This window comes from Chiroxiphia lanceolata, chromosome 8, assembly GCF_009829145.1.
Source record: "Chiroxiphia lanceolata isolate bChiLan1 chromosome 8, bChiLan1.pri, whole genome shotgun sequence".
Taxonomy (NCBI): Eukaryota; Metazoa; Chordata; class Aves; order Passeriformes; family Pipridae; genus Chiroxiphia; species Chiroxiphia lanceolata.
The window spans coordinates 24,404,025-24,430,588 of record NC_045644.1 but is presented as its reverse complement, the minus strand read 5'-3'; the positions used below and the strand labels follow the sequence as shown (position 1 = coordinate 24,430,588).

General features: G+C 36.7%; 1 protein-coding gene across 2 annotated transcripts in view; it reads left to right on the top strand.

Annotated features, from left to right (window-relative positions):
* POLR3A (RNA polymerase III subunit A) overlaps nucleotides 1-26,564 on the top strand; it is a 36,331-nt gene that overhangs the window by 7,538 nt on the left and 2,229 nt on the right. Inside the window, exons 10-31 of one of the 2 annotated variants that reach the window (XM_032695016.1) lie at nucleotides 173-314; nucleotides 747-887; nucleotides 2,041-2,110; nucleotides 2,789-2,916; nucleotides 4,393-4,531; nucleotides 6,493-6,657; nucleotides 6,932-7,104; nucleotides 8,291-8,402; nucleotides 9,713-9,831; nucleotides 11,188-11,325; nucleotides 12,793-12,963; nucleotides 13,751-13,864; nucleotides 15,187-15,222; nucleotides 18,062-18,148; nucleotides 18,234-18,316; nucleotides 19,689-19,859; nucleotides 20,486-20,579; nucleotides 20,690-20,782; nucleotides 21,246-21,410; nucleotides 22,092-22,256; nucleotides 22,579-22,710; nucleotides 23,957-24,089. In XM_032695016.1, the coding sequence (XP_032550907.1) occupies nucleotides 173-314; nucleotides 747-887; nucleotides 2,041-2,110; nucleotides 2,789-2,916; nucleotides 4,393-4,531; nucleotides 6,493-6,657; nucleotides 6,932-7,104; nucleotides 8,291-8,402; nucleotides 9,713-9,831; nucleotides 11,188-11,325; nucleotides 12,793-12,963; nucleotides 13,751-13,864; nucleotides 15,187-15,222; nucleotides 18,062-18,148; nucleotides 18,234-18,316; nucleotides 19,689-19,859; nucleotides 20,486-20,579; nucleotides 20,690-20,782; nucleotides 21,246-21,410; nucleotides 22,092-22,256; nucleotides 22,579-22,710; nucleotides 23,957-24,089 (2,771 nt within the window). The remainder of the gene's footprint in view (nucleotides 1-172; nucleotides 315-746; nucleotides 888-2,040; nucleotides 2,111-2,788; nucleotides 2,917-4,392; nucleotides 4,532-6,492; nucleotides 6,658-6,931; nucleotides 7,105-8,290; nucleotides 8,403-9,712; nucleotides 9,832-11,187; nucleotides 11,326-12,792; nucleotides 12,964-13,750; nucleotides 13,865-15,186; nucleotides 15,223-18,061; nucleotides 18,149-18,233; nucleotides 18,317-19,688; nucleotides 19,860-20,485; nucleotides 20,580-20,689; nucleotides 20,783-21,245; nucleotides 21,411-22,091; nucleotides 22,257-22,578; nucleotides 22,711-23,956; nucleotides 24,090-26,564) is intronic. The other variant, XM_032695017.1, reaches the window with a different exon arrangement.

The window sequence follows — 26,564 nt, the reverse complement described above, 5'->3', positions numbered from 1 at the left end:
CAGTAGGACTATGGTTAATGATTTAATCCGCACCAATTTTGTCTTCTACTTATTGTAATACAAATGCTCCAACATTTAATGAAAAAGCTTGCATTATTAACACAGAATTATTTTTCAGTTGTCTTTACTGCTTGTATTTCTTCTGACTCTGTTATTATATGTTGCTATGAAGATTTTTGAAATATGGGAACCGAGAGAAGATGGCCCAGGAGCTGAAATTTGGTGATATTGTGGAGCGACACCTTATAGATGGTGACATTGTCCTGTTCAACCGACAGCCCTCTCTTCACAAGCTGAGCATCATGGCTCACATTGTAAGTGCACACAGGTGGGGCATCCCTGAATGCTGGGTGGTTTACCTTTGGTGGTGTTTCTGTCTTACATGAGCACAAATAAGCAGCATGTTCTGAAGCAGTGTATGGGAACTAGCATGAGTACAGTGCAGCTGTGCCTTTGCATGGGAAGTGATGTGTACTGGGGTAGCTGTCTTCTGCCAGTAGCCATAATTGACTTTGGTATCTGTTCTTATGTGAGCATTTCATTTTTGTAGAGTTGATGTGATCTCTACAAAGCATGTTGTCTTTCTGTGCTTTGTATAAATTCTTCATAATGACAACTATTAGCTATGTTTCTATAATACAATAAGTACTATTTCTGTCAGTTCCTGCTTGAGTTAAATCCTTCATCTTTCATCTTTTATCTGTGCTTGACTGAATGTGCATCACTTTTTTTTTCCCCTTTTCCAGGCTAGAGTAAAACCTCATAGGACATTCAGATTCAATGAATGTGTCTGCACACCATACAATGCAGACTTTGATGGAGATGAGATGAACCTTCACCTTCCTCAGACAGAAGAAGCAAAAGCAGAAGCACTTGTTTTAATGGGGGTAATGATAATATTTGGGTAGGGATTTTGTTAGTGACAGATTAGCTGAGCCCTGTATTTCTTAACTTGCACATGAAATCTGAAATATTATCTAGATTACTGGATGTGGATAATTTTTCACTTTGAAGCTGCCTGAAAACTCTGCAAAAGAGAATTCAGAATAAATTAGGACTGTTACTTAATGGTAGCCTAAGAGACTTAAATTTAATATCTGTGGAAAATCCAGTGGTTTTAAGTAAGCAGATATCATTAGTACGTTTCTGCCTGACTGTCCTTAGGGATTGCTACCCAATTAAGGTGGCTCTGTTACCAACAGATATTTGCTTTCTGGTCTGACAGCATGCATGTTAAATCTAAGATGGACAGACCAGCTGGAAATGTGGCAGCAGTACTGGACTTATACTGGAGAAGACAACTTACCAGAGAAGGCAGGAGGCTCTTAGGGCAGGGTCAAAAAGGGAGAAGGGAGGGTAGATAAATAGGGATCCCATGGTTGCAAGCTTTGATCTGTGGTGTGAAAGTAGAGTCAGCACTCTCAAGCTGAGGATTTTCCAGTACATTGCTCCTTTAGGGTGACTAAATGACACTGCTGCTTCAGATGTACCCACACAACTGTTGGCTGCAGCATGTATGGGCTCCCTGAACTGACTCACGAGCTTAAAAAGAAAACCCTCAGCCCTCAAGTGTGTGATTGAGGTCTCTGTGGGTGTGTGTTCACTGGTGGATAGGTGGGGGGTGGGAGTGATGAACTGGAGCAGTGGACCACACAACTTGGAATATTCCAGGAGCTCCCCATAGTAAGGGTAACCTCTTTTCTCCCCTCCCAGGTTCTCAAAGCTAGCTTGTCTTCCCTTCCCTTCCCTGTCCCTACCAAAACGCATCAAGTTGATTGCAACTTCTGCTTTGGAAACAGAATACGTATTTTCCAGTAACTATTCTCAGGCTATTCCTTAACTGTCAATAGATGTGCATGGACTGCAGTGAACTGAAACTTGTTTTACATTTGTATCTTTTTGAAGAAAGCTGTACTTTGATTTAGAATAAGCTTTGACCATTTTTGCTAAAATAAATACCTTAAATGGTAAAGGTTTGTTTTGAATAGCAAATGGAATATAAGTGTCTTCGAATGCATAATGTTTTTTTGTTTCATATAGACTAAAGCAAACTTGGTAACACCAAGAAATGGAGAACCTCTTATTGCTGCTATTCAGGATTTTCTCACAGGTATGTATATAAGCTTATTTCAGAGGTGTGATATTTAACACTTTTTCCTTCAGAATCACTTCCCTCCTTTCCGGAATTTTTCTATATTAATTAAAAAATTTCTTCTTTCACAAGTCAAAGTGACATTATGAAATAAAGCCATTGTTTGCCTGAAATATAGTGATGTCCTCAGACTGATTTCTTATACTGCCTACCTTTGTGGCTGCAATTGTTATTACCTTTGCATAAGTTTTGCAGTGTTTTTCTGCAAATGAATATTTGGGATCTTTGTCTGCAGTAGTTTGATAGCATAAACTGTTCATGATTATGGTAGAGGAGTTGATTTCATTCATTAAAAATTTGTTTTAATCTACAGTAAGTACCTTCAATGTCCTAAATGCTTTGGGAGATGTCCAATGGACATCAGGAAGAAAGTGTACAAAAATAAATCCCATTCATTGATGGGATAGACTCTGAGAGAGAGAGAATAGATTACAGAAATGGACTGTTCCTCATTTTTAGAAATTTGGTGTGGAGCAATTTTAAAAAATCTGGAAGGTATTTACAACAGAAGCTGTCTAAACTATCTTGCATAAATAGCTAACTAGTATTAGAATGAAGTAATTGACACTGAATATGCAATCGTTTTTAAATTTAATCTTAATTTACTCTGTCATAATCCTTTTTTTTACATTCCAGGTGCCTATCTTCTTACATTAAAAGATACCTTTTTTGATAGAGCCAAAGCCTGTCAAATTATTGCTTCTATCCTGGTTGGCAAGGATGAAAAGATTAAAGTTCGCCTTCCGCCCCCAGCAATTCTGAAGGTGTGTCAAAGTATCTTTTTCATTTTACTAAGACTTTCTCTGTTGTGTGTACTTGACTTATGGTGATGTTCTCAACAGAGACAGTTCTTGTTCTCTGACATTAGTTTTGTATGAGATTTTGTATTTGTCTAGTGTGAAGTGCAAGGATCAGAATTTGGGGTCGAAGCTGTGCAGAAGTGGTTTGTGGGTTCCTGACGCTGAATGGTGTCAGCCTTGCATGGTGCTGTCCAGATGCAGGATTCCTTCAGGGTTCAGACATGGCTTTGCTGCTGTCCTGCTGCTGTGACAGAGCTCCTGGCTGTTTGTGACCAGCAGAAAATACATTGTTCTTAGTGACCTCACTGTTACTGACTGTGCAGAGTAATATGGGGCTGAGTGCAGAAACTGTGTTATTACTTGGGTGCCCTCAAGTAAGGTCCTGAAATGCTCAACAGTTCAAGGTTTAGGAGACAGTAAACCTGGGAAAGAGTATGCTTTAGCTGTGTTAAAGGTTAAAGAGGATGAGTACTGTGTAATTTGTTTGCTTGCAGGGTATGTGTTTTTTCCTTGGTTACATCATCTACACAAAACATTTATGAAGGGCAGAGTATTTGTGTATTTTTTACAAACTTTGAAGAGAGTTTTAGTATCGTTTATTAGATTATGGTATGTTAAGCCTTCATTCACGTATATTTGAGGGTGTTTGTATTTGATTAATTTGGTGTTTAAGGCAAATAGTATTGTCTGGAGAGAGTTAGTACATTTTAAAATTTGTTAAATACTAAATGTTGGTGTATACATTTTTATATCCTTTATTTTATTTCAAAATATTGAGTTAAATATTAGGAGAATTCAGGAAGTGGAATTGAAATACCAGTGAATAATACAACTTAAAGCAAGGTCAGGGAACTTATGGGCAGTATCTAATATGAATTTTATAAATTTATATCAACTTTTGCTAATAGCCAAGAGCAGTGATTCTTTGACTACTTCTGTCGCTCCAAATTAATAATTTTATTGCTAGTTGTGACAGTTGCTTACGTCTAACTCCAGCTGAGGGGAGTAAATAATTATATGAATCTTTAAACTCCTAAAATTTTAAATCAAAGGCACTATATAAAGAAGGAATTGTAAATGTTGCAACCTCTTCGAGAAATTAAATGACAGCAGCAGCATCTTTTTTTTTTCTTTTTCTAATCAGAAAGGAAACATGACAGTAAGAGTGAAACATGACAGTAAGAGTAAAGCATGTTTCTCTAGATGCAAGCACACACCTGATGTAAAGGATAACCATGCTGCACTCAGAGATTTTTAAACTACAGAAGTGCATAATACTTCCTTATTCAAAGGAATGCTACTGTGCACTTCTACAAGTATGGTTGTCTATAGAAAGGTTCTGTATATAAAACAGTTTTACAATTACATTCTTGCTTACTGTTTTACTGTAGCTGTAGCATAAACTTGTAATCCTAATTCTTCTCTTTCTGTTTCTTTAAGCCTGTAACACTCTGGACAGGAAAACAGGTTTTCAGCCTCATTCTCAAACCCAGTGATGATTGTCCTGTAAAAGCCAATCTACGAACGAAGGGCAAACAGTATTGTGGCAAAGGGGAGGACCTGTGTTACAATGATTCTTGTGAGTGACACTTCTGAAGCTGTGTTTTGAAAGTCTTCAAAGAAATTGTACTCTTGTTGAGTTCACTGTAGGAGTTAAAGTGGTGCTTCACATAAGTATTCTTGAAATGAAAAATAAAATTATGCAGTCGTTCTCAAAAATTGAAGTTATGCTGAACAGCAAAGAAAAGATTTGGGTGTTTTCTTAAACTAAAATGTCTTCTGGCTGATGCTGGGCTTGTTGTGATGCTAACTTAGTATTTGAACATGAGAGAAAGAGAACAGCTAAGCAGCTTAGGAAAGGGTTGTGCAGAGGGCAAATGGAAAAATTTGGTATCTTAAGTGGGGGCAATAATACAGAGATTAGAGACAAACACTGAAAGGAGTTAGGATGCATAGGGAAGATAGGAATCCCTAGGATATCAAGCCATCTGTGTCCTTCCAATTAGGGAAGTCAGAGTGGCAGATGGAATGCAAAGGACCACTGTTGAAGAGGCTGTAGGAGATAAGCAAGACTTTGCTTCTAATTAATTTAACATTCACGTGGTAACTGTTGGAAAGGAACATGAGCAGGCAGGATTAGGCTGGCTCCTTGCTGCTCAAGAAGTGTGAGAAGAGGAACCATTGATTTATAGTAATTCTTTTATGCAATGTTGATGTGAGAAAGAACTTCCCAATTAGCACTCAGATCCACTCTACAGCAGACTGAGGGATTTCTGTAGAAGACAGAACCACTCTATGGCTGTGAAGTTTATTATAAACGTGGTGGAACTATTTTTGTCAGCCTCTAAATACTACGAGATGAAAGGCCACAGAGCAATTCTCCTCACACTTGTGTGAACATAAGCCATCTTATTTGCTCCACAGTGTATTCATTCTAGGAAGTATGGGAAGAATTTCCATTTGCTGAGTTTGACAGGAGCACATAATGTGGAAAACCTTTGGATTTTGTTGTTGGCTGTGTTCAGTTCTCTGAAAAAAATTCATTTCTGAAGTCATACTAATTCTCTTCAGAAAGTTCTCTGCAAATTCTCAAAAAACACAAGAACTCCTAGTATCACGTTTTGATTTTATATAATAAGAGGTAGAGCACTGACTTGTGTTTCAAGAAGATGATTACCTAAATTTACATTGACAATATTGAGCATGGAGTACAGTGTGCAAACATCTACTATGTTCTGCATAAAATGATTTAAATTGGATCCATCTACATATGCCACTCCTTTGAAAGATTTATAATGAAGTTGGTGATGAATATATATTGTACTGCTATCAGAAAATAAGTTTAAAGTTCATGTACGCAAGATACTTTTTAATTGGTTCAAGACTAAATCTTAAAGAAAGAGTCAGTGCCAGAAATGGAAGGTTCCTCATGAAGGAAGAAGGAATAATCTAAGAGAGGCATCGTGTACAGGCATAAAGGCAAGGCAAATGGGTTGTTATGGTTCTCTTGTAATTAAAGGAATTTAGGAGTCTACCGTGTCTTTGAACTTCAGGCTAAGCTTCCAGAGGTGATTTGGTTGAACTGAATATCAAAATCTTCAAATAAGAGAACTGTAACTTCCTGAAGTTTTTTCGCTCTACTTTATAAATACATAAGTTGCATTGGTTTATTATGATTGAGGACTTTATTTCTGGATGGATAAAATTGATTGAAGACATTATTTAGATTAAGGAAGCAAAGTTTATTTTTAGATTTTTACCAAAAACTTACAATGTTTCTCACAGATCTTTAATTGGATACAGTTGCCTTTCTAAGGAGGAAGGAAAATAAATTTTAACTTTCTTTGGTAAGATCAGGTTGTAGGCTGTTCGCCTTACAACACTTAATTGTGCATTTCTACAGATACATTAAATATGTCTTTGGGGTTTTTTCTTCTAATGAATAGAGCTTTTTTTTTTAAATTATCTCCGTAAGTGATTACTAGTGATTAGTTCATATTTTAGAAAAGTGGTGAATTCTTTTTGCCTTTTTATTTCTAGATGTCACAATTCAAAACAGTGAGTTAATGAGTGGCAGTATGGACAAAGGAACATTGGGTTCAGGATCCAAGAACAACATTTTCTACATCTTACTGAGAGACTGGGGACAGGTAGAAGCTGCAGATGCCATGTCACGTCTAGCCAGACTTGCTCCAGTCTATCTCTGTAAGTACATTTCCTTGTAAAATAGTACTTCAGTGCAGAAATAGAGTGCAAGCAAGCAAGATTTTTGCTTCAAATGTGAAATGCTGTGCTTAAAAAAAAATAAGCTAGTTGTGAAGCTGGCAGATGGGGAAACAAACGGTTGTGCATATGCTTGTGGTGGTCACATGATGGGAGGCAAAAATACAAGTTCCCAATGATGATAATATTCTGGTTTTAATTTGTTTTCTCTAAGTGAGATGAAGCTATCAATTTATTTTTTTTTTTTTAATAATAGCTAATCGTGGCTTTTCAATTGGAATTGGTGATGTAACCCCTGGTCAGGGCCTGCTAAAAGCTAAGTATGAGCTCCTGAATGCTGGCTACAAGAAATGTGATGAGTATATTGAAGCTCTGAACACTGGCAAGCTACAGCAGCAGCCTGGTTGTACTGCAGAAGAGACACTGGAGGTAAAATTTTGGGTTTAAATCACTATGCATTTAGATTAGAGACTTCACGATGTACATGAATATATTTTTATGAAGCCTTCTGAAAGAAGACAGCTGAAGTTGTCTTCTGAAACCTAAAAATACAGGCAAATGCATTCCCTAGGCATGCAACTTGAGATGACTCTGTAGAGACTTACATTAAGATGTTTGTATGCATCTAAAAATGTTAGCTAACCATTTAACAACTGAGATCTTCCCTCCTTTCAAGAAGTACTGGGCTGATACACTAGAATAAAATGGCATAGGTAGTTGAAATGGAGTTGATTACATTTATCAAGATTTACATTTATCAAGAACAGTAACACTAAAGAAAGTGATACAAGAAGCAAAACATCGCTTTGGTTGTAGATCTCATGCAAGTGTTATCTTGTTCCTTATTGGGGTGAAAGTTAAGTGGTCTTTGGTTATGCTGGGTTGTTTTCTTTTTTCTGTAGAAATTTTGATGAAGAGCAATGAATGTTGCCCAAAAGGTTACTGACTTGGTCAGGTCAGCTGAAGAACACTTTTCATTGTATTTAATGGTTTTATATATTCATCTTGGATGGCTAATATCTACTTTTTACCTTTAAAAAAAAGTAGAAAGGAAAAAAGAATAAAACCAAACACCACCACCACCCAACCACAGAATGCCATCCTATGATGAAGTACTGCCACAGTTACCCAGTTTGAAGTGAAATTCTGGCTGAAAGAAACATCTTGCAGTCCTTTCCACTCCTCTTTTTTTTGGACACCTGTGTATGTCCTAGAATGTTTTCTGGATACAATTATGTTTGTAATAGTTGGAGAGACCAGCGTTGTACTCTCTGAGTACAGTCCAAAAGTACATTATTTTTGTGGTAATCTTTCATGTAGTGCAGTGTGTCTTAGAGCTTAGTGCAGTGCTTAATTTAGCTTAAGTTTGTGCTGCTGGTAAGAGAGGATCATGTTCCTGGCTATTCTTGTCTTGTCCCAACAAAGAAATGTTGTGCAGCAAATTGGAAGTTATGCAAGTTAAAATTTAAACTTGTTTTACCCAAAGCAATGACTGGGTTTCTTGATTGTATTTTGAATTGCATTTGACTACTGAAGGTGTTGCTGGGAGTGATAGAGTACTGTTTGTGTATGTGTTTTTTAACAAATGCTGAGCCTCTGAAATATTTGATTTCAGGCCTTAATCCTTAAAGAACTCTCTGTCATCAGAGATCATGCTGGCAGCGCCTGTCTCAGAGAACTGGACAAGAGCAACAGTCCCCTTATCATGGCTCTCTGTGGTTCTAAAGGTAGGGATAGCTGAACTTTGCATATAGATTGCTCACTCCATCACTCTTGTGAAAACTACTGATTGCACCTTTTTAGCTTGTTTGATATTGTCAGTTGTGCAGGCTCATGTTGTATCTATTTTAAGTGACTCAGTAAGTACAGGTTGGGTATAATTAATTAAAATCAAGCTGGTGTTCTAGTTTTTGTGTCTTTAAATTTTTAGTACAAGTTAAAAAACATCTTATTGGAACTTTGGATGTTGTTAAGACTCTAATTCATCAGTAAAAAGTTTTCAGTTGCATTTCTACTGCAAGTTTCTATATCACATACAAAAATCAACTGTAAATGATATATTCAGAATTGGAATTCATATTTCCCAGAATCATGGAATTTTTTGGAAGGGACATTAAAGAGCATCTAGTTCCAATCCCCCTGCTATGAGGGGTGTCAGTAGAGCAGAATGGGATATTCACAACTTCGGAGCAACCTGTTCCAGTCCACCATCACAGGAAAGAATTGCCTCCTGACATCTAATCTAAACCTGCCCTCTGTCAGCTTAAAGTAATTTTTCCTTGTTGTATCACTACATACTCTTGTGTTAAGTCCCTCTCTGGCTTTCTTGTAGGCTCCCTTTAGGTACTGGAAAGAGCTATAAGGTCTCACAAATTCTTGTTTGAGCTTCCCTTTGTTTCCTATGAGAATTTGAAGGAATCACTTAACCTTTTGCCTTTTATTAGCTGTCTAATAAATTGTGGAAAGCCTCAGGGTGACATGTTGTGTTCTAAAGAAATACTGAACTCTAAGAAGAAGAATATATTAAGTGTATAATTTGGGAGGGAGAGGTGAGGAGGCATTGTTTGCAAGCATGTTCAGTGAAGAAAACTTCTAATTTTGTGACTTAATGCTTTGAGGCTTAATTTGTTCTAGGAATCTTGGTAGATACTGAACCCTTTATGAAAAATGTGTTCACTGAAGAAATTGTGAAGCAAAATATGTAGGTTAGGATCATGGGCTGTATGAAACACAATCCATAACACAAACCAGGATAATATAAGGACTGTAAGTGGTGGTGGCATGAACGTCTATGATGCAAAGGAAAAAAAATTAAAAGGAGCTGTTGGCTATATCATGGACCTAATTGTCAGTCTCTGCATAAATGCTGAAATGAACAGGACAAGTAACAGAAAAGCTTCTTTAACTCTTGAAATTCTGAGTGGTTTTTTGACCAGTTATGAGGCTGAGATCTTCATGGAAATGAAGATAGCTCATCAGAGAAGCAGTGTATCCCTCATTTGTGAATGAGAATTTTTTTTCCTTTCTTCCTTTTCAGGCTCCTTCATTAATATATCCCAGATGATTGCTTGTGTAGGTCAGCAGGCTATCAGTGGGTCCCGAGTTCCTGATGGATTTGAGAACAGATCTTTGCCTCACTTTGAGAAGCATTCTAAGGTAATTCTGTACATTTACAATAGACTGTGAAGAAAAGTGAAACAAGTTTCCTTAAGCCATTTTTAGAAGGATGCATGTTAACACATGTTGTCATGATAGGCTGAAGGAAAAAGGATCACATGATCCATGTAAAATGTCCTGAGTGTGATTTGGGAGTTAACAGTAGTGTTTTGAGTTGCCATAGAATGCTGTGAATTTTTACAGCCAAGCCTTGCTTTGACCTTTCTAACTTAGTCTGATGATACATTTTTGGTTCTCTTGAGAGTTGTAAAAATAATTTGTTAAAGTTTCTCTCATGTATTATGTGTGACTGCATTAATACTTTTCAGGTCAACTGCTGAGTATGTGTTGGTGTCTTTAGGCAGGTGAGACATGCCAGATAAACCTTTCTGGAGTCTGTTTTGTTGGGTTTTTTTTTCTTTTTCCACCAGAATAGGTATCATGGGTTACTCTCAATGTTTATGTTTGAGTTTGGTCCTACATGAAGAGTCTAATGCACTTGTTAATATAATTCAATGAAATTAATTTTTTTAAACTGCTATTTGAAATCTAATGAATAGTGAAGAAGATTCTAGGTATAAGCCATTCATCTAGTTAGTGTGTTAAATAACTGTCAGATGGTAGCCATGACACTTGAATTTGTCATTCAATGTCCAAATTTCCACTTCTGAGTTCTGTAACATACTGAATAAATAGAAGAAGAAACAATACTTCTTGGATTAGATGAGAAGGTAAAACTTAAAATTGAGCTCTAGCGTTTTCACTGTTTTTTAACTACCTGTTAAATAACAACAAAAAGTGATTTTCTAAGATGAAACTCTGATCACGGAGGCAGTTTGGTGTTACTTGACTTCAAGGAATGCCTGTGTAAAGTTGATTGGCAAGAATTTTCTCAGGGTGAGAGCAAACCACTCAAGAGAATTAATTATATACATATCTCCAGTCATATTTTTTCTGGATTCCCTAGTCTTCAGCACTGCAAATACCTTTGCACTACTATTGGAAAATGAATGTTCTTAATTGCTTTTTCAATTTTTGCAAGTTTAAGGGAGTCTAAAGCATTATAAGTCGGTGTAGTGTTTGCAAGGAATGGCTAGAGGTGTGACAAGGTTTGTAATGAGAAGGAGAAAGTTTGTTATATTAATGTGGAAGAACTAGGCAAGTGGTTTTGAAGCCTTTATTCAGATCTTCTATACAAACATGGAACTTGAGAGCTAAATGCAGGTGAGCTGATTACCCTGTGTGAGTGTGTTGGCTATCTCTCTGAAAGAACTTAGATGACATGCAGCGTGTTTTCCTGTAACATACAGAATGTACATTGCATTTTAACTGTGTTTTTCCCACTCTTCTCTGTAGCTCCCTGCAGCAAAAGGCTTTGTTGCTAACAGCTTCTATTCTGGGTTGACTCCCACTGAATTTTTTTTCCATACAATGGCGGGTCGAGAAGGTCTGGTTGACACAGCTGTAAAAACAGCTGAAACTGGATATATGCAGGTAACTGTCAGTGGGGTGGGGATTTTATCAGTCCTGCAAAATGTGGATATTTCTCCTGTGTGTGTTGAGGTTACGGGTTGGAGAAGTACATACAGTGCATGTGTGTGCGTGTTTTCAGTGTAATGGTATAATATATACTGTGAAATACATGGCTTGGCTATATTCTCCAGCAGAGGTGAGGTTTGTAAACATGCTTGTATTAAGCTGTTTCCTTTCAAATATGGGTTGTAAAAGCCTAGAAATTAATAGTCTAATTTCTAGAAATTAATAGTCTAATTTCTATGTTGTGTGTTTTCCGAAAACTGATGTGAATGATGGCTAAAACTCCCTTCCACTGTCTATTCTCTCTAGGTAACAGGCACCTTGGACCATATAGACTTACACTAGTTTTGTAATATGTTACTATCTTTGCTGTACCTCCTGTGAAAATGTCCCTCCAACAAAGCTTCTTGCTATTATGAGCAGTCTGGGGGCTTCTGTGCAAATATTTACATAGTATTTGAAGTGTAGACCTCTTTTCAGTGTAACAGGCAGTAGAAAAGGCAAGATAATTTGTGGCTGGGGACACATTCTGAGATGTGCAAGTAACTGTACAAAGACAGAAAAAACACCTCTTGGGGTGGGTGACTAATTAGACCATTTGTCTCCAAAACTAATGGAATAATGTTGGCTTGTGTGTAAGTATTTAAAAATACATATAAATATAAAAAGCAACCTGCAAAATATTTTTCCTCTTCAACTTCGATCCTGTGTGAATAAATTGTAGCACTTGCACTTTGGAATTAAAAAAAAAAAAACAACTTAACATTTATTTCATCTTACCTTTTTTCTCCTCAGTGAGAAAAAATACCAATTTAGTCTTTGGAGATCTAATTTGCTTCCATAGAACAATGAAATCCACCTCTCAAGTAATAATGTTTTTAACCATTAATGCTTCACAGCATTTGGGATGCCAAGGAAGATGATAGTAAAGGTTTTGATTTCTCAAAACCAGGAGTTGATGTAACAGAAGTTGTTAACACAGATAGAAAAATGGCCTTGACAGATGACCTCTTTGCTTTTTGTCAGTGAAAAGAATTGTTTACTGGTTCTGCTTCCATACACAAAAAGCATTGTATCTCTTAAGCAATAAACCTGAAGAGAAGAATATGATGTCAAAAAACCCTCAAATTCCTCAGACTTCAATAGATTCTTGCAGCTTAGCATTAGGCTTCCTGTATGATAGAATTTCTGAATGTGGAGTATTGTGTTGTTGCTTTGAATGTTGTTATTGTGGATTTTTATATTCTGTGGAATGTACAGTAAAGCCCTAGGGCTAATGTGTGATTTTAAATAGGTTTTCGTGCCTGCTTATCACTATGTCAGATTTATTTCCTGAGTCCAGTTCCTATAGTTCTTGTAATCTCAATCAATAGCTATTTTTAGAAAGATCCATTTTACTTTCTTTGCACCTTTTTTTCCCTTCAGAGGCGGCTGGTAAAATCACTTGAAGATCTTTGCTCACAGTATGATTTAACAGTCAGAAGTTCTACTGGTGACATTATACAGTTTATTTATGGAGGAGATGGCTTGGATCCTGCAGCTATGGAAGGGAAGGATGAACCACTGGAATTCAAGAGAGTTCTAGATAATATCAGGGTAAGGATTGCTGAAATCGCTGTTAGAAGTGTGAAAAGACTACTAAGCATGTAGGAGGAAGTAGTAAATTGTGAGGAAAATGGTTTCAGTTTAAGTGTATATTTTTTAATTGCCTTTTTTGAGTGGTCCTGTTCAGTCTTTCAGCGTGTGTATATGAATAGGTATTTTTTACAGTGGAACAGAGCAACTAGGACCAAACTGTGTATAAGCAGTGAAAAGTAAATTTTTTCTGTGCTTAAACATAATTTTGGGGCCTAATATGCAACTCACTAGATAAATGACTACTGACCTGTTTGAGTACTAGTTTGGTACATTGCACAAAATAACTCCTTATTAAATCAAGGCATGCATGTTCTTTGTGTTGAACTGGCTGATGTGTTGTTCAATAACTCTGGATATATTGTGATGTTTGAAGACCTGTATTGTTGGGTTTTGTTGTTGGTTGGTGTGTTATGGCCCCTCTCACAGAAAAGCCTTTTGCTGAAATAACTTAAGATTTCTGTAATATGAGCATAGTAACTGGATAGAACTGTGTATACCTGTGTGTATACCTTCATATTTACATATCAAAGTAGAAGTGTGTGTGCCTCTTCTTTTCACACTAGTTTGGTATCGTATAGCAAAACAAAAACAACTAGACAAAAAATCCCAACAAACAAACTACAAAAACCCACAACCAGACCTAAAGAATGGTGTTAATCAATTCTACACATCTGTATTCTGTGTCTTTGCAATGAAGTTTTGTGCATGTGTTTTATGTGAAGAAGTGATGTTTCTTCCTCTCCAGGCTGTGTATCCGTGCCGAAATGAACCAGCCCTCAGTAAAAATGAATTGGTGTTAACGTCCGAGTCCATCATGAAGAAGAATGAATTCCTTTGCTGCCAAGACAGTTTTCTGCAGGTAATTATCTCACTTCTCTATCACAGTGTGATTAACTTTTCCTCGTTATTTAAAGAAATTAAATAAAATGGTCTTATCAATCTGGTGAAGCAACAGCTGAATTTTTTGTGTTAGTAGCAGGAATAGTGGTTTGTTCAGTAATGCATTTTTGTACATTTAGGGGTGGGGAGCTAGGACTAGGGGTTTCAATTCTTATTATGGTAATTGTTCATGTTCACCACAGGAATATTAGAAATGAGAAAAATATAGGGGCTTTTTTCAGTAGAAGTTTTATTGATCTGAGATCTTTCTTGAGTTTCCTTTCCATAGCAAGATGGTACAGTAAGTGTGTGCTTCCCCTGGGACATCAGAAATTAAATACTTACTGTCTCTATGTAAGAAACCACTAGGACTGAGTATCATACTCATATGATATTTATATATTTTGATATTATCAGTTCTCTGAACAACTGATTTTCCTTATTTGCTTGTCTTGCTGTAGTGGAAACACCACCTATATGCTTGCATAGATATATGCACACACATATACATATATATATGTATATATATATAAATATATATATATGTGTATGTATAGGAATATAAATATATATATTTACACACCTATATACCTGGCTTGCTTATGAAACTAGCACAGCAAAAAAAATGGGTCATACAAACTGCTTTGCTGCACAGGGCTTTAGCCTTTGGAGACTACTTACATGTCTTTTAAGGATGAGGGCATGTTCACATGACTGCTTGCACTTTGAATTGTACAAGTCGATTTATTTGAAGGAGTATTGGGCAATTTTAATATTTATCAGAGCAGACACTCTCAAGAGTTCTTTGGGAGTCAGTGATAAAAACTGTAGAATTAACCTACCTGTAGAATTAACCTTCCCTTCAGGTTAAGCTGCTACTTTGATGAACCTTCTGATTACTGGCAGTGAAGAGAGCAACATGAGTTTAATGACATGTATTTGAAGGGTTTATTTTTAATAGATCAGAGTGCCTCAGAGCAGAAGGTAAACCTGATTAGGACTTCTGTTGGTAGAGTGGAGTTGGAAAAAATAGTTATATCCGTATTTGAAAAATGCTGGGAATCTTAGCTGCATCTCTGAAGGAAAAAAAAATACAATATTTTAATATCAGAGTTTGGGAATAAAGCTGTTATTTGAAGTATATGTATTTTTAATAATATTAGGAAAATAATTGTTATGAATTTCAGAAGCAAAAATATTACTATATCACCCTAGTGATAATTAGTTTGACTTAAGATTTTTAAGTTTTAGATAGTTACACTTTCTTCTTTCCTTTCCTTTTTTTTTTCTTCATCCTTGAAGACATTAACTGAGACAGGTTATGAAAAATATAATGAGGTAACTGTAGCATGTGTGTGCAATGTGTGAGCATTAATGTTAGTGCTTTTTAGCTAAAGATGTGTGTATAGTGCTAAAGTAACTGATTAGCATATATACATTAGTGCTTGTTAAATTATGATGTAGGTGTTCATCACAATAATTTAACCTTTTTGATGGTGAAAACTACGACACATGAATTAATTCCCATAGTTACATTTAAGGATTTTGAGAAACATTTCTTTTGGTATTGACTCTTCTTTCAGCCTTTAGGCATATTAGCTTGGTTTTCTGGTGTTTTCCTATCCCTTCCTCCACTTTTCCAATCCAGGACAGAGATACTTTTACTGTTGTTATTTTAGCAGGAGGTTCCTAATGGGCTTATCCACTCTTGTCCAGAACACAGTATGTCTAAATAGCCCTTTCCTAACAGACTAGCATTCGTTTAGCCTGCACTCTGCCCTTGCTGGAGGGAATTCAGCTGAAAAAAAGCAGATTGTTGGCTGGCACAGTTTCAATTGTGTTAATGTTTTAATGTATTTGATACAGGTCAAGGGAAATTTTCTTTTTCTTCTTATTGGAATCAGAGGAATCTCTAGAAACCCTCCCAATTATAAAAAAAAAAAATCAGTCCCTTTTGTGTGGTTTTCCTGAAGATGATAGAATATGAGTGCTGAGAGTGCAAACAGAGAAAAAGCTCAGCACGCAACCACTCAGTGCTGCCATATGTAGAGCTGACCTAATGGGTCTGCCTGGGCTTGAATGGATTTCTGCTGAATCCTGTGGCATTGTCTGTGCCACTCTGCATTTCAGTGGCTTCTTCATTGTGAGGATTCTGATATGAGCAGTGCTTCATGTCTGTAAATGACCCCACCAGTGCTGGGAGATGTGCTGCAAAACCCTGGGTGACTGTGGTTTATACCCTGGACTATTTTGACTAAACGTTGGCTCTGGAGGAGCTGACAAAAGGCCCACGTTGAGCCAGAGCTTACTGAGTGTGGCTGGGGCCTTTCTGTTAAGCTGGTCAAGTATAAAAGACTGATTTTTTTCACAGTGTCTAAGTCTATAATGTTTTTTTGAGCCCACTCTGGAAGTTACATAGCTGTGCTCATGGAAGACAGTGTTGTACTGAAAGTTGTAAGCACATAGAGGTATTTAAGCTCAGCAAGGAGTGAGTTACATTTTCATTCCCTTTGTAGCATAAATTAATCCATAGTTTGGATAAACTGCCAACCGTTGAGAGCAATAAATCAGTTCCTCTTTTAGGTCTTGTGTGTGAATAAAATTTGTGACAATGAAAAATAAAAGTCTTCAGAGATTATTATTTTTTTCCGCCTTTTTTGACTCTAGTGTATGGAAGTAACATATAATTTGAGTATCTTACTCAGAATTGTATATAATAATCAGTTTACTATGTTGGAATTGTTTAGATTTTTTTTAAGTACTCTGGAACTCAGCGATTGTCAAAGAGAACAAGACTTCTGCAAGTCCTGCAATATTCCTTTTTTTATGCACCTGTAGTGAAAAGGTTAACTTTTCTAATATCACAAGAGTTATTTTAGGACATAAATCACATTGTCAATTTTATGCAAATATTTCAGGGTCAAAAGCCTTTAAAGTGGCCAAATATTTCATTTGTGAGTACTACTTACTGCAGGGCAAAAGGGGCAAAAATGTATGAATGCATCTTGTCATAGAAGTGTTTTCATAATGATTCTGTGAACTCAGTTGTAAAAAAAAAAAAAAGGGTCCCTCAAATACTAATTCAATTTTGCAAGTAATTGTCAGTGCTCAGCAACAGTGGTGGTTGCAGGGAGTCCAGTACCTAGTGCAGAAGAGGTAATGTAATTACCTCTTTGTCTGGTAGGACTAGTGGTTTAGATAGAGAAGGTTTAAAAGGACTCTAAAAAATCAAACTGTTCATTTCTCCACAGAGGCTTTCCTAAATCATTGTTGAAGTAGATGGAAAGGATTTCCTCTTGCTTTTTGTTTTTATTTTGTTTTTGATAACTCTGTATTATGGTAATGACTTGCACTGAATCCACTTTTGTGGAAGAGTTCAATCATGGACCTCATATTTTGTGACTTCTAGTGTACATGTCCATATCCTAAGTATAATAACTGAATGATCTTTCATAGAAGTGTTGGATATTTTTCTAACACTATTGTTTCAATTTATGTTCCAGTAAAGACTGTTAGAACTGCTCTTGAGTAAGCCTGGTAAGAGAGTGAAAAGTTTATGTACTTCAGCATGTCAAGTACAATTACCTACAAGACCTCCACAGCATAGAGGAGTTATTTGAATTATGTTAGGTAGAGACTGACGTGTATATATTGGTTTTGAGGGTTTTTCTAATAAATAAAGTACATCTTGAATCTTTGAAATCTATCCAGCTTCACTTTATATACTTCCTCTCTTGCCATGGTCTTTCCATTTTGACTGTTTTGAATACTGAGAAATGAGTGAGAATGTGTTTGTCAGTATAGTCAAAAAATAAGAATTTTGAGTTTTGTGGGATTTTTCATTTTTTAAATCAGTTTCAGTAGGTGCTGGGTAGGAAGGAAGGATCAACCCAAGTCAAGTACCTTCGGTTGTCAGTGTGTTCTCAGAAAGGATGTGTTTATTCAGTGGGAACCATATTCCTCATGTACTGCTACTGATCTCTGGTTACACAAGAGCCAATCTGGTTTACTAAGTTCTAGTGCATGTGTTTAAGTTTTGACACTCTTCTCTTCATATTGTACCTTGTTAGTTTATTTTGTAAATACTCTGTTGGGAGCTTTAAGCAAATTACTTGCTGCTGAAGACTTCAATATGAAGACCATGTCTTTACTTACTGTTATTTTAATGTGATTTCAGGAAATTAAAAAATTCATCAAAGGTGTTTCTGAGAAGATAAAAAAAACTAGAGACAAGTATGGAATTAATGACAATGGCACAACAGAGGTAAATAGTTTCAGCAGGGTAATTATGTAGTTCTTTTCAGTCTTCATAAGTTACTGCTTGTCCAACTATTCTATTCTCTTTTCAGCCAAGAGTTTTATATCAGTTGGATAGGATTACTCCAACTCAATTAGAGAAGTTTCTGGAGACTTGTAGAGACAAATACATGAGGTAAGTGTTTACCCTGCTTTGTTCTCAATACTGCTGCTTTCTTGGCCACATAGGAGTGTGTTTTGCTATTTTTACTGTATGAATGTTGGTTCTGTTGTGAATGCAGTGCAAGTTGGCTCCAATGACATAAACATTGCAAGACCAAGGTAGGATGCAAAAAAAAAAGTATCATCATCTACATGTGGGCTTGTTAAGGCAGATTTGAGTCTTGTATGACAGTTCTAGAGGTCAGACAGGTGAGGTTTTTATGTTTGAGTCATAATCAGATTCTTTCATCAGAAGATTCATTTCCTTCTACATTGTAGAAAAAATGCTTTTGTTTCATTTTAGATTTCTTGAGCATGCAAAGCTATCTGCTTGTGTTTAGGCACCTTCCTTCTGAAATAGTAGTAATCATACCAGTGAACACAGTTTTCTCCTGTAGCTACTTAGTGCTTATATCCACAGATTGTGTTTTGACAACAGATTCTGGTAAAAGCCAAAAGTGATGGGATTCAGGGTAAGGGAGGATATTGTTTAAACATGAACATTTTTACACCCACTGGCAGACATGTTTCCTTCCTCCCCCTCTTGCAGCAGGTTGTTCAAAACCTCCAAGAAGTCCATGCAGAACAAAGTCTGAATAGATCAGTTTTAAATTTATGTGAATCTTGATAGTTATTCTTGCTCTACACAGTCTGTGAGGAATTACATCACAATTTGTTCTAACATATTCTTGGATCTGTTATGCACTTGTAGGATCCTTTTGTTTGTTATTCTTGGTCTCTAACAAGATAATGTGGATAGTGTGCTAGAGTGGATGTTTTAATCTCTTCATCCATTGAGATTTATTCCATTTACTAGTCTCCTTGGATTTGGTCCTTCCCATGCAGCCATTGGTGACATGTACTTAGTGACCTCACTCTCACCTGCATCAATTGTTTTCTAATGTGTTTTCTTGTTTTAGAAAATTCACTTATATTTTGAATTCTTAACTGTTTCAAAGCCATTACCAGTTTTCTGTTTCAGCTACTAGGAGTACCTGCTTAAATTTGTCTTAAGTTTTCTTAAACATGAATTACCTATTTTACTATAATTAGTAAATGTTAGCATATGGGATTTCCCTGAAGGGAGAATCCTGGATCTCATGCTCGATGCTTTGGAGGAAGGGGACAAGCATTTTATCTGTTATGGAAGTTGCACTGAATCTGTGGAATGCCTGTATGACAGGGCATCTTTTTCATTCTTAAGTATTGGTGACCTTTTAACCACTCACTTGTTTGTTGATTAAAACCCAACAAACTTCTTGTGTATCTACCAGAATAGTTTCTGTTGTTGTGTGCTTAGGACTTTATACTTCATTGAGTTATGTGTCTCTTTCTATATTTATCAGGGCACAGATGGAGCCTGGTTCTGCAGTAGGAGCTCTTTGTGCACAGAGTATTGGAGAGCCTGGCACACAAATGACTCTGAAGACTTTCCATTTTGCTGGTGTTGCTTCAATGAACATTACTTTGGGTGTGCCAAGAATCAAAGAAATCATTAATGCTTCAAAGGCTATTAGGTACTAACACTGTTTTGATTTGTTTGGCAGTTTTTTTCCTTTGCCCAAGTGAAACCTGGTGGATAAATTTGCAGTACATGATAGCATTTCCCTATTCTCAGCGAGATATTAGATATCATCCAAAGCAAATACTCAAAACAAGAAGAATCTAGTGTCTGCCCAACTGTAGGTGATACTTAGGCCCAGAGAGACGGCAAAATTTTATTTTTCTGAAAATCAAATGAAGGAAAATGGTTATTTAAGTTTAATGTTTCATTATGTGTCTCATATATTGTGAAGCTTTCTGGTGTTTAGCAGTAGTTGAAGCATACCTATTCCTAGGTATGCATGAAGCCATAATTAAATAATACTAGAATAGCATACACTATGAAAACAGTCACTAGTACATATCTTATAATCTCTCATGCATTTCCTTATTTTTACCAGCCTGAAGTGCATGAACAATAACTTTCTTAAATATACCTGAGGAACCTGAAGATCTCTTTATCTTATTAAATACTACTGTAGATACAAGATAAATTCCATAAAGCAGGCTGTAATTCAAGTTACCATCTGTAATCTAGCTGAGCAATTTCCCAACTGGTTTGGTATGTGTGTGTGTGTGTGTGTGTGTATGTTCTTTTTAGCACCCCTATTATAACAGCACACCTGGACAAAGATGATGATCCTGATTTTGCCCGTCTAGTTAAAGGAAGAATTGAGAAAACTTTGTTAGGAGAGGTAAGAAAAATTGTGTTATTGCTAATCCTTTAAATGTAAGCATTAGCCAGTTGCTATGGGGCATTTGAGCTATTTTCACATGCTAACTATTTTGTCCTTGTTTCTTAAAGATTTCTGAATATATTGAAGAAGTGTTTCTTCCCGATGATTGTTTCATCCTAGTGAAGCTGTCTTTAGAACGCATTAGACTACTGAGGTTAGAGGTGAGTTCTTCAGTTCTTATGCAGAGTATGCCTTGGGCATGTTCCTAAGGGTCTCTTTATCCTGGCTCAGAAACAGAAATCACAGCAGTGGAAGTTAAAAAAAAAAAAGAAGTGAATGAAGGATGTCCTGTGGCTACAATTACATCTGGAGGGGTCTCTTTTTTTTTCCTTGCAAAGTGGATAATGTTCCCCTTATTTGGAAATGAGAGAACATACATTCCTTTATGTCTTGGTAAACATTGGGATGATGTTTCTGTCCACTGATTAATGTACAGGCTGGCACCCTCAGCATAGCATAGTATTTCATGCAATTTATAAGGGTAATTTATAAGAATATATTTGGGGGTCGTTTTTCCTACATTCTTCCTCTTTATATTCTGTTGAAAGACTACTGCCTTTATTTGAGCAGATTGATAGATGTTTAGAGATAACCCTGATGTTTGCTGGCTGACTTTTGCCACAGGTGAATGCAGAGACTGTGCGCTACTCTATTTGCATTTCCAAACTCAGAGTAAAGCCTGGGGATGTTGCTGTCCATGGAGAAGCAGTTGTATGTGTGACCCCTCGTGAAAATAGCAAGAGTTCAATGTATTATGTATTGCAGTCCCTGAAGGAAGAGCTACCAAAGGTAAAAGCAAAAGCTGTCTTGTGCTTTTGTGGGATGTAATCAGCAGTGATAATTTGAGGGTCCGTGGTAGGAAGATGAAATAGTTCTTGTCAGTATTGCCAATGAAGATAGATGGGCCGAGTCTGTAACTCTTAGATTGTGATGGTACTACTTTGCTGTTGAAACTAAGCCTTCCTTTAATATTTGTAAATAAAATTGAAGCTTCGATACTTTCCTTACATTTACTGAAGCATTCCAAATTCAGCAGCATGAAGCAGCTGTGTATTCTTTCAGCTGCTTCTAGAATTGAACCAAATGACAGTATCTGGCATGTTTTTAGCTTTCTGTGAGGAGACTGTCTACTCTGGATTTTAAAAATAGTAATAAGTGAAGCTTTACTATTGGCAGCAAGTCCTTTTATTTGTGTGGGCCTGCCACCATTCAGATACCTAAGTCTGAGTGTGAGAATACCTGGCATAAAATATAAAATGTAGGTAGTGAGTAAGGTTTATAGTATAGTGTCAATGTCAGTTTTGCACTGGTGTATTTAGGAGCAAGAAATCTTATTTTGTATGTGTTTTAAGTGAGCATTTACTCCATATACTGGAGCTCCTATGTAGGTTTGAATGCTGATAAGAGTTACCCTTTTATACTGCATTACTGTATATATCAAAGTTACTAGGGTTTTTTTGTTTTCTGAAGGTTGTAGTGCAAGGTATACCAGAGGTTTCCCGAGCTGTCATTCATGTTGATGAACAAAGTGGAAAGGAAAAATACAAACTTCTAGTTGAAGGTGATAATCTGCGAGCTGTTATGGCTACTCATGGAGTGAAAGGAACAAAAACATCCTCTAACAACACTTATGAGGTAATGTTTAAATGGGTACTGTGGATTTTTCCCTGTGGCACCTTTATTACAAGTGCTTGCTTGTGCTCAGATGCAGCAATTGATACCAAATCAAGCCTGATTTCACTAATAGATGTCAGAATGCATTAACATGAGAGAATAAATCGAGTGGCAGCACTTCACTGCAAAGAAACTGTTTCTATAAATATTTTTCAAATGGAGAACTACAAAAGGGTAGTAATGGGAATGGAGTATTAATATGATAATGCATGGTACTTATTCTAGGGCTATACTTGCTCCAAGCATTCGGATTTTCATTAACCTAACATAATCCCTTGTGTAGGTAGAGAAAACACTAGGAATTGAAGCTGCTCGGACAACCATTATCAATGAGATTCAGTATACAATGGTGAACCACGGTATGAGCATTGACAGGAGACATGTTATGTTGCTGTCTGATCTAATGACTTACAAGGTTTGTACTATGTTTTTTCTAAATGTTACATTAACCTGTTTATATAAATTAATTTTACCATTGTTTGAGAAGGACAGGTGAGTTAAGGAGATGGAAGTCCCTTCTAGGCTTTTAGAATTCAAAGTTGTACTGACCAAATACTGTTATTTGTACTTTACACAAAAAGCTTAATTACTCTAGTTCTTGTGGGGAGAGGGGACCTATTTTGACTGAATACAAGTTGATATAATGAGTAGGGAACCATAATTTCATAGTGGAAATAGGAATCCTCAGAATTATGGTATGAAAATTAACTGTTTGGGTAACCATGCGTGCAATCTAAGGCTTGCTGTGCAGAAAACCACATGGGGTGTGGCTCATAACAGCTGCACTGTATGAAAGAGTCAAAGGATACAGATATACAAATAGAATCAGATTACATGAACCAGTCTTACAGAACTTGTTAGTAGAAAATCATATCTGTTCTTTATTGATTGATTTTCTTTACTTCACATCCAATGAAGGAGTAAGCACATTTAGTGAAGTAAGATTTTCCAATTTGCCTGCCAGAGCACAAGGGTTTAATTTGGGTGAAATGGATGGAGCTCTGACTTGTTCCAAAACTGTAGAGCTTTGTTGTACTGAGCTGCAGCAGTCCCCAGGGCTGACCCTGTGGAGCTGCAGCACAGCAGTGGAAAAGGGCATCAGAGTGCCATGTTGTAAATGTGCTGGGCTCCTAGCATGTGTTCTTGTGACTGCAGTTCTTGACTTAAGTTTCTGTGCACAATCTGATATAATCAGCATGTTTCTAACAAACATAGGCAGAAATAAGTCCAAGTTAGTTTAAACAGCTAATTACCTTTTTTCTGGAGAGTGGAAAAATGAAGATTTAGCGTCTTCTGTAATCTCCTGGCAGTGGAAGTCAGATTTATCTGCAGACAATGGGCAGTGGATTCAGCACAGTGCTCTCAGACCCCACTGAAGTTTGTAGCTGAGCAGCTAGTTTACAACTGTGGGGTTTTTTCTCGTGGCCATGTTTCTTTCAGTCTTTTCAATACTCTTGCTTAAAAAAATAATCTATTAAGCATTTATAATAGTTTCTGTTTTGTATGAATACTGACTTTTGGTTTTAGGTAAATATTGATTACTGCCAAACTATTAACCCTCAGAATGTTGAACTGTGAAGCAGCATATTATGACAGTGCTATATTGTAGGTAGTGTATTTTTTTACTCAATCTTTTTCTTTGGTTTTTCCTCTCAATCAAGGGTGAAGTGCTAGGCATTACTAGGTTTGGACTGGCAAAAATGAAGGAAAGTGTGTTGATGCTGGCTTCTTTTGAAAAGACTGCAGACCATCTCTTTGATGCTGCCTACTTTGGACAGAAGGATTCTGTTTGTGGTAGGTATTGCAAAGTCTGTGGCAGTCTGTGGTCCTTCACCAGCATCTGTAAACCTCTTCAAAGCACTGGATTTTTGCCCTTGTTAAGCTTCCTCTTCAGCTTACCTGTTAAAAACTTCAGGTCTTAGGCTGATTCATTTTCTGGGATCTTCTTGGTCCTAGTAGTTTGGTGTATGTTTCTCTACTTCTAATCTCAGTCAGAGATCTTTGTCAGACATTTGTTGTATGTTTCTTAAAATAGACTTTTAGTAATTTGTTTTTTCTTCTCACCCTGGATCTCATTGAAATACCAGGAAATTTGTCCCACTATCAGTAGTTCTGTTTTTTCCATTGTGAAAGTTTGTGTATCTACAACACTTAGAGCTGATGAAGAAATCTATTACCTCGCTCAGTATTTACATTTCATTTTCATTCCTGCTAAGAAGTAGGAAGGCATATGTGTCTCAGCCTAGGTGAAGATCACAGCCTTACACAATTACTTAGGGGATTTGGCAGTTATACCTAGAAATAAATAGAAAGGCCAAGTTCTTGACTTCTTCAGTTAATTCTAATGTAAACAGATAAAAATTGTTTCTTTATTTTTATAATTAGAAGCTCTGTTTATCAGTATGCATTAACAGAACAGACGAGATGCCTGTCCTCAGAAATGTCTTTTTAAATGTATCTGTTTTAAATTTAAGTTCATTGAATCATCTCACTGAATTCATGGAATAATCTGGTAAGAGTTAGGAACTATGTGCCTACATGTGCACAAGTGCGTGCATGCTCACATACAGTAAAAAAAATCAGTAGATGAGTTCTGGCCTTCTGATTGTCTCTATTTTGTATTTTTGCCATGCACTCCAATATTTGGAATTGAAGTTATTTTCTGGGTTTTTTGAATGCTTATACCCCCTTTCTCTCAGATTTTCTTGTCATTTAAGCTCACATACATTTTGGGAATGATTTGTTAAGAAGTCTCTGTCTGGTAGGTTAAACAGCAAAAAGTTAAGCAGGTTTCAACGTCTTCAACATCTGTTTATGCAAGGCCTACCATCCTCGAGCTGGAATTGCTTGTGGGGAGTTTCTGGGTGCTAGTGAAATAAAAAATATAAGTGTTATGTTTACTAGGTTTACTAGTTAGGTTGACTAGTTTGTGTGTAGGTGTAGGTAGTCTTAGTGCAGTCAATTTCCAGCAGGGCTTTTGTGGACAGTATTTTCTGAATCACTGGAATCTGTTAGAAACCCTTGTGTTACTAGTTTGTATTTTAAGAACTCTGCCACTTTCTGGCTCTCCAGCATTCCACATGGGTGGGATTTTTTTTTTTCTTTAATTATTATTTGCCTGTGATTACAGCAGTGATCCTATGGGAGACTGATTTGATCCTGGACAGTAAGGAAAAGAAAATCTTTTCTAAGTCCCCTCTGAGCTGGTAAAATCTTGTTTTGAATAATGTGAAAACCAAAGGTCTTTTGATGTTGCCTTTTATATAAATGTTTTAGTTCAAATAAGGAAATGCAATGGACACAACAGCAATTGTTATCTGCTTACCAAAACTGAAGAGGTGATAGTGGCTTGCTTGTGTGAAAAATTGCTGTGCAGATGCCTGACTTATTACTTGGTCTGTGAGGCCAAAGGGAGGTGGGGAGGAAGGCTTCTTGTTGTATACATGAAAGTATTGCAAGGGAACAGGGATGTCCAAAATCTAAATGCAGTTTCCATGGCTCAGTGGTTGGCTCAGGTTGAAAGGTTATTGTGCAAAACCAGGTAAGTTTTCTTCTGCTAGACTTAAAAAGGTATTTCCTTTTCCATTGTAACCTGCATGCTGTAGGGTCCTCAATCTACAGTACCTCCTGAGAATTCTGTATCCTGCACAAGATTTTTAAATGCATATTGTTGGCAAATAGTAGAGTAGAAATGCAGCAGTGGTCTTAAGAGCAAAAATACAGACTCTTCATTCATATACATTTCAATTGCCCATCACATCTTGCCAGAATTTTAAGCAAATTTATTTTCATCCTTTGTGCATTCAAAGGTACAGCTGTTTATTGCAACTTTCTTAAGCATTTTTGTGAAGGACAGTATTGTTATACTCCTGAGAATGTGCAAAGGTGTTGTTTGGATCATAACTATGCTAAGAAAGAAACACTGGTATCTGGTAACTCGCTTTTAATGTGGAACGTTCTTTAGAAAAGTAGTGTACATCAGTAGATCTGGAGTATAAATGTGTCAGCACATGGCAGTGGAAGTGTTAGAGCTGTCAAAATCATTGGGACAGACTAAATCTTTCAATTCAAAACAAGCACTCTTTGAATGCTGAAAATGCCAAAAGCATTGTAGCTCAAGTACTGTGCCTTTCTCGTTGGGAACTTGAAGGGGTTTCAAGGGAACATGGTCAGATTTGACTGAAGTCTTAGCACTGAGTCAGAGAATGGACAAGTAAGTTTGCCTTGTATCTTTTGCTACAGGCACTGCATGGAATGTGTCTGCTCCAA